Below are 7612 nucleotides of genomic sequence, written 5' to 3' on the forward strand. Positions count from 1 at the left end.
TGTATAAGAGACAGGTGCAGCAGCTGCAGCACCAGCCGCCGCCGCGGCCCATGCACATGCAGCCCATGCCCTTTCCATCCCACATCCCCCAGCCCCAACCGCCACCGCAGCAACATCCACCCCCGCAGCCGCCCCCGCCGCCGCCCCCACCGCAGCCGGCCAAACCGCAGCAGGTCATCCAGCATCACCCATCGCCACGGCACCATAAGCCAGATCCCTACTCGACCGGTGAGCGGGAGTCAGGGACGGCGGTTGAGTCTAGGGCTGGAAGCCTAGTGATGAGGAGAAAGGGGGGTACGGGGTGGTGGGGCGGTTTCCGTGCGTCCTCTTGAGCTCCGCCAGCACCCGTTGGTAGATGATGGTGGGTGTGGAGGAAGCCCCAGTTAGCCAGAGCCTGAGGTAACAGACCAGTGAGGCCTCTCGCCATCTCAAATCCTCAAAAATTTGAGGGTATCGAGTGTTGGAGGATCTCAAGTTTTGAGGATCTAGAGGTTCTCAAACCTCTGAGGATCTCAACGATCGCAAATGTTTTGAGGAAGTCCATCTCAAATCTTTGAGGAACTCAAGGTTCTCAAATTCTTGAGGAACAAGGGTCTCAAATTCCTGAGGATAACAAGGATCTCATTTCTGAGGATCTCAACTTCTTGAGAATGTCCTTAAATCTTTGAGGAACTCAAGGATTTCAAGTTTTTGAGGATCTCAGGGGCTGGAGGATATTTCTGAGAATCTCACAGTTCTTTGAGGAACTCGATCTCAGATCTTTGAGGATCACAAAGATCTCAAGCTTTTGAGGAACTCGGGGATTTCACATCTTTTGGGGATCTCAGTTCTTGGAGGATCTCAAGGTTTTGAGGAACTCAATCTTCATTTTTGAGGATATCAAGGTTCTCAAGCTTTTGAGGATCTCAAGGGTCTCAAATTTTTGAGGATCTCAGTCTTTGAGGAACTCGATCTCAGATTTTTGAGGAAGTCGAGGTTCTCGAGTCTTGGAAGACCTCAGGGTTTTCAGGGTTTTTGAGTTTGTGATGTCAGAGAGCGTTGACGTTGTGTTCATCGCCATCCTGGCTGGGTGCCAGTGTTGGGTGGTCTCTTGAGGAGTCAGGGGATCCGCTCCCCCCTCCTGGAGGATGTCAGGCCTGCGGAGGTTTCACAGTGTTTTTCAGAACGAGGCCTCCAGTAAGGCAGCTGCTCGGCTGCCAGGCGGAGGAGGAGGGATGATCTGGGGTAAACCTGGTGCAATCAGCTCCAGCCATCCCAGAAACTGGAGGCTGTGGGGCTCAGCCTTAAAGGTTGGGTTGGGAGATCCCAGATCTCCACGATGGCCATGGGTGGTGCCACCACCACCGTTCCCAGTGAGGAACATCTCCAGCTGAGATAAACTCCAGCAGCATCGTGCTTTGGAGACAGAGCACCCACAAAACCTCTGCGGTTCCCTCTTTTGCTTGGCCACGTGGTTCCCCACGGCCCCAAAGATCCCCATCAGATCTTTGCTCCCAGATTCATCGTGCTCGGCCCCGCGAGGGCGTGGGCAGGACAGAATCCCTGGATTTGAAGGAATGGAGGCGGGTGAGGGCAGGCAGCACTTTTTGACGCTTCTCTTGCCCTGCAGAGCTGCCACAGGCAGCTTGGATGTAGTGCCTGAGATGACAACTTGGACACGATGCCTGAGATGGAGCCTCTTGGCTCCCCAAACCCTCCCGTTGCCTGTGGAGCCAACTCATCCTGCCTCCGTGGCTCTGGGCAGGGAGAGGTACAGGCAGGGAGGAGTGCAGGCAGGGCAGCGTCGCTGCTGGGGTGTCCCCAGGGAGCAGTTTTACAGCTGGGAATATCGATGAACCACCAGAAGAACAAGCAGAAAGCGTCGAATTACTGGGGGGACACCACAAACGAGCGTCACTCAGGGAGGCCAAAGCCACCATGCAGCCTCGGAGCAGGTTCTGCTCCCCGGCGTTGGCTCACGGCTGGGAGGAGGTGGCCAGGGTCCAATGGGGACATCCCAGGGCCACCAGGCTTCATCTAAGAGAGGGCTTGTCGCGTGGGGGGATGGCGTGCGCCGATTGTTTTTTTTTCGGGTGATGTTTGGATGTTTGATGACGACAGTTAACTGATTTTCTGCCAAAAACTGTTCCCAGGTCACTTGAGGGAAGCTCCTTCCCCTCTCATGATGCATTCCCCACAGATGCCACAGTTCCAGGGTTTGGTCCACCAGTCGCCACCTCAACAAACTATCCAGCCAAAAAAACAGGTAAAAAGGAAAGCAGAGCACCCAACCCCGGGGGTCCTGACCCAACGGGGACCATCATCTTCCCACTGCCGGCGTGGGAGCAAGCGCCGGAAGCCCGGGGGCCAGCGGTTTGCATCGGGAATTCGGGGGTGGGCTGAGGGAAGGGCATCGCCGGGTGTTTCTTGACCCTTTTTATTGTTTTTTTCTTTTTTTTCGCCGTGGCAGGAGATGAGAGCCGCCTCCGTTGTCCAATCACAACCCATGGTAGTGAAGGAGGAGAAGATGCATTCTCCTGTCATCCGTAACGAGACGTTCAGTCCCCCCTTGCGGCAAGATCCGCCGAAACACCCGGAGAGCATCAAACCGCCCGCACACATCCCGCAGCGTGAGTCCGGCGACACGCCCCTTCGGGTGTTCCACTCGTTGCAGTGCCTGAGAGCCCCACTACCCCCAGTTTGGGTGGTAGAGACACACATCACCCCCATTTTGGTGGTGCAGACCCCCGCCGTCACCCTCATTTTGGTGGCTGAGATCCCCCATCAGCCCCTATTCTGGTGGCTGAGACTCACAACACCCTCATTTTGGTGGCTGAGAGCTCCCATCACCCCGCATTTTGGTGGTGCAGACCCCCCATCACCCCTATTCTGGTGGCTGAGACCCCCATCACCCCCCAGTTTGGTGGTGCAGACCCCCCATCACCTCCATTTTGGTGGCTGAGTCTCCCATCACTCCCATTTCAGTGGTGGAGACCCCACATGATCCCCCATTTTGATGGTGGAGACCCCATCACCGTCTATTTTGCTTGCTGAGACCCCCCCCATTACCCCCCAATTTTGGTAACTGAGACCCCCGTCACCCCCCATTTCATCAGCTGAGACCCCATCACCCCCAATTTCAGTGGTCAATGCCCCATTTTCCCCTATTTTGGTGTCTGAGACCCCCAGCACCTCCTATTTTGATGGTGGAGGCCCCCATCACCCCCAGGTGGTTTTCCCTCGCCGTGGGGTTCCTGGGGGACCCCCATAACCTCTGACAGGAGCTGCTGGTTTTTAGGGACGGAGATGAAACCCATGGAGGGGGGACGACCAGTCATCAGACCCCCAGAGCAAAACCCACCACCACCAGGAGTGCAGGAAAAAGATCGGCAGAAACAGGAGCCGAAAACACCCGTCGCCCCCAAAAAGGTAACGTACCCCAGCAAAAATTGGGGAAAAAACTCCTGAAATTCACAATTAAACCTCCTAAAATGAAGCCAGGACTATGTCGGATCGCCTAAATCTTGATGTACGGACAAGATTTGGTGGTTTCCACCCCAAAATGGGCAATTGGAGGTGGAGATGGGACGGGATGTCCTCCAGAGGGACCTGCAGAACCTCCAGAAGTTGAGCCCATGAGAAACTCAAAGCCAAGGCCAAGGTCCTGCCCGTGGGTTGGTATCAACACAGGTTGGGGGGTGAAGAGATGGAGAAGAGGCCCCATGGAGAAAGGCTGGAGGGTGTCAGTGGATGAAAAACAGGAGACGAGCCAGCGATGGCCACTTGTAGCCCAGAAAGGCAACCGGGTCTTGGGCTGCATCAGAAGAAACGTGGCCACCAGGTTGCGAGCCGGTCCGTGAAGATGATCCAAGAGCTGGAGCCCATCCTGTGTGGGGCAGGCAGAGCAAGTTGGGGTTCTTCAGCCTGGAGAAGGCTTTGGGGGGACCTTCTTGTGGCCTTTTCATATATAAACAGAGCGTATAATTAAAATGGAGAGAGGCTTTTGACCAAGACTTGTAGGACAAGGGGCAGCAGTCTTCAACTGGAAGAGAGTGGATTTAAGTTGGACCTAAGGAAGAAAGATTTCACACTGAGGGTTCTGAGACACTGGACCAGGTTGCCCAGAGAGGTGGCGGATGCTCCATCCTTGGAAATGTTTAAAATCGGGTTGGACGGGGCTTGGAGCAACCTGGTCTGGATGAAACGTCCCTGCTCATGGAGGGGGGGTTGGACTAGATGACCTGGAAAGGTCCCTCCCAACCCAAACCCTTCCGTGATTCCCCTGATTCAACGTGAGGTGCAGGAGGAGCTGGTCCCACTCCCAGCATTCCCAGGAAGGTGTCGGAGCCACCTGCTGGGCTCTGGGGGAGGAGATGCTGCCCAGTGTGGGTCCACCACCTCCTCGGGCATCTTCTGGCCCCGGGGAACCCCAACAGCTGACGCGGTGATGGGGGGAGCAGCCTTTTGGCAGCAGCAGGATGGATGTCCCCTCCCCGCCTCGGCTCCCCCTCACCCCACCACCCATCCTTCTCTCTGTAGGACCTAAAAATCAAGAACATGGGGTCCTGGGCGAGCTTGGTCCAGAAACATCCCACCACTCCGTCCTCCACGGCAAAGTCCTCCAGCGACAGCTTCGAGCAGTTCAAGAGGGCGGCGCGGGAGAAGGAGGAGCGGGAGAAGGCGCTGAAGGCTCAGGCAGAGCAGGTGGAGAGGGAGAAGGAGCGGCTGAGGCGGGAGCAGGAGAGGATGAGGTGAGACCACCAGCACCACCACGGAGTTTCGGGGTGACCTCACCTGGGGTGAGGGTGTGGGGAGGCGTCTGCTCTCGTGGCACGATCCGTATGGGTCCATGGCCTGATGCAGCCTCGTGGTGTGAATCTGATCTGAGGCCTGATCCGATCTCGTGGCAGAAATCTGATCTCTTTGGCACGCGTCCCGTCTGATCTGGGGGCACGATCCCATCTCATGGCACAAACCCAAATCCTGTCCGCTGTGTGATCTGATCTCGTGGCACGAATCCAGTTTGATCTCGTGGGGCGATGCTGATCCGTGGCACAATCCCATCTCGTGGCACAATCCCATCTCATGGCACAAATCCGATGCAGTCTGTTGCATCTGATCTGGCACGAATCCAATCTTGTGGCGTAAAACATCCGATCCATGGCATGGTCTGACCTCGTGGCACGAGTCTGATCCAGTCCACGGCAAGGTCCTGCCTCGTGGTGCGAATCTGATCTGATCTCGTGGCACGAATTCAACCTCATGGCACGGATTGGATCTGATCTCGTGGCACAAGTCTGATCTTGTGGGACAGATCTCATCTGATCTGATCTGTGCTGATGTGCCACGACCCAATCTCATGGCACAAATCCCATCAGATCTTGTGGCACGAATCCAACCTCGTGGCACAAATCTGATCCCATAAATCCCATCAGATCTCAAGACGCGAATCCACACCGGCAGCCCTGATCCCCCACCACGCCGTGCCACGGTGCCCCCAGACCAGGCACTCGGTGCCGGAGCTTCCCGTACCAGGGCTGTTCCAGCCTTTACCCCGTGTCACTGCCACCATGGCAGGGTGTGGGGGTTTCACGTGGTGCCCAGCACCTGACAGCAGCTCCTGGTGGTTTGTGGCAGGAGCCGGGAGGACGAGGACGCCATGGAACAGGCGCGCCGGGTGCACGAGGAGGTGCGGCGGCGCCAGGAGCAGCAGCAACAGCAACAGCAGCAGCAACAACAGCAGCAGCAGCAACAACAGCAGCAGCAGCAACAACAACAACAAGTGTCAGCGGCGGCGGCGCCCCAAGCCCAGAGCTCACAGCCCCAGTCCTCCCAGTCCATGTTGGATCAGCAGCGGGAGATGGCCAGGAAACGGGAGCAGGAACGGAGGCGCCGGGAAGCGGTGAGTGAGGAGCTGGGGTGGCTCCTGGCCTGCAATCACTGGGGATGCTAAAATATATATATATATCCCTTGGGGAGGCCAAAAAAAATGGTCTAGGAAGCCAAAAATCCTTGGGGAAGGCAAAAAAATATTGCTTGTGGATTCTAAAAACATCCCTGGGGAAGCAAAAAAACCTCTCGGGGATGCCCAGAAATCCCTGGAGATGCAAAAAAACCCTTTGGGGATGCTGAAAAATCTCCAGAGGTGCTGAAAAATCCCTGAGGATGGTGAAAAAGATATGTGGGAATGCAGAAAAATCCCTGGAGAGGGTGAAAAATGTGGGGGAATACTGAAAAAGTCCCAGGGATGCCCAAAAATTCCCTGGAGTTGCAAAAAGTAAAAAGGGAAGCTGAAAAATGTCCAGGGATGATGAAGTTGTCCAGAGATGCTGAAAAATCCTCAGGGTGTCAAAAAAACTCAACCCTGGGGATGCTGAAAAGTGTCCAGGGATGCTAAAAAATGCCAAGAGGAGGTAAAAATATCCACAGGGCAGCAAGCCCCAGGAATGCCAAAAAAGTACCCAAGGAAGCAACAAAAAATTCCTGAGGACACCAAAAAATTAGCTAGGAAGCAAAAAAAAAAAGCCTGGAGTAGCCAAAAAAAAAAAAAAGTTTGTGGATTCTAAAAAATCACTAAGTAAAAAAAAAAAATATTTGGGGATGCAACAAAATCTAGGGGGATGCTGAAAAATCTCCAGAGATGCTGAAAAATCCCATGGGATGGCAAAATATCCTTGAGGATGCCCAGAAATCCCTGAGGAAGCCGGAAAATCCCTGGGGACGCTGAAAAATCCTGTGGAATACTGAAAAAATCTCTGGAGATGTCAAAAGAAGTGCCTGGAAAATGCAAAAAGATCCCCAGGGATGGCGGAAATTCCTCAGAGATTCAAAAAAATCCTTGGGAATGCTGAAAAAAGTCTCTAGTAAAGCCCAAAAATCTCTGAAGACATCCAAAAAAAAATATTGGGGATGCCAAAATAAATCTTGGGAATGCCAAAAAATCCCTGGGGAAGACAGAAAGTCCTTGGGGATGCTGTAATGTCCCTAGGGAAGCAAAAAAAAAATCATCAGGGTGGTCCCAAAATCCCTGGAGATGCCAAAAAAATCTTCAGGTATGCCCAAAAAATCTGAGGTTGCCAAAAAAAATCCCTGGAGATGCAAAAAAAAAATTCCTCAGAAACACCAAAACGTCCCCGGGGATGCCAAAAAAAATGCCCAAGGACACCAAAAAAATCCTTGAGGAAGCCAAAAAATCCCTGAGGAAGCCAAAATATTCCCCAGAGATGCCATAAAGTCTGTGGTGTTGTGAAAAATTTATTCAGGGGGGGCCAAAAAAAGCTCAAGGATGCTGAAAAAAATCCTTGAGGATGCTAAAAAACCCGTAAATACACCGAAAAAATCCTGGGGATACCAATAATTCCCAAGGGATGCTGAGAAATCCCTGGAAATGCCCCAAAAAAATGGCCTGGGGATGCAGAAAAATGCCCAGGGGATCGGAAAAATTCTTGAGGGTACCAAAAAAAAAAAAATCCTTGGGGATGCCAAAACCCTTCAGGAATACCAAAAAAATTGGTGGTGACTGCAAAAAAAAAATCTCCAGGGAATGCCAAAAAAATTCCTGAGGCTGCCAAAGTATCCATGGGAATGGCAAAAAAAAAAAAATCAGGAATGCTGAAAAATCCTCAGAAAAAAA

At 53.3% G+C, this 7612-nt stretch overlaps 1 protein-coding gene across 1 annotated transcript in view; it reads left to right on the forward strand.

Annotated features, from left to right (window-relative positions):
- Positions 1 to 5947, forward strand: part of BRD4 (bromodomain containing 4) — a 50916-nt gene extending 44969 nt beyond the window's left edge. The window contains exons 14-19 of the mRNA XM_026867602.1: positions 9 to 228; positions 2133 to 2245; positions 2450 to 2609; positions 3278 to 3408; positions 4519 to 4730; positions 5617 to 5947. Of these exons, the coding sequence (XP_026723403.1) occupies positions 9 to 228; positions 2133 to 2245; positions 2450 to 2609; positions 3278 to 3408; positions 4519 to 4730; positions 5617 to 5932 (1152 nt within the window). The 3' untranslated portion in view covers positions 5933 to 5947. The remainder of the gene's footprint in view (positions 1 to 8; positions 229 to 2132; positions 2246 to 2449; positions 2610 to 3277; positions 3409 to 4518; positions 4731 to 5616) is intronic.
- The last annotated feature ends 1665 nt before the right edge of the window (positions 5948 to 7612 follow it).

The sequence above is a fragment of the Athene cunicularia genome, unplaced genomic scaffold (genome assembly GCF_003259725.1).
Source record: "Athene cunicularia isolate RWA unplaced genomic scaffold, athCun1 SCF_9, whole genome shotgun sequence".
Taxonomy (NCBI): domain Eukaryota; kingdom Metazoa; phylum Chordata; class Aves; order Strigiformes; family Strigidae; genus Athene; species Athene cunicularia.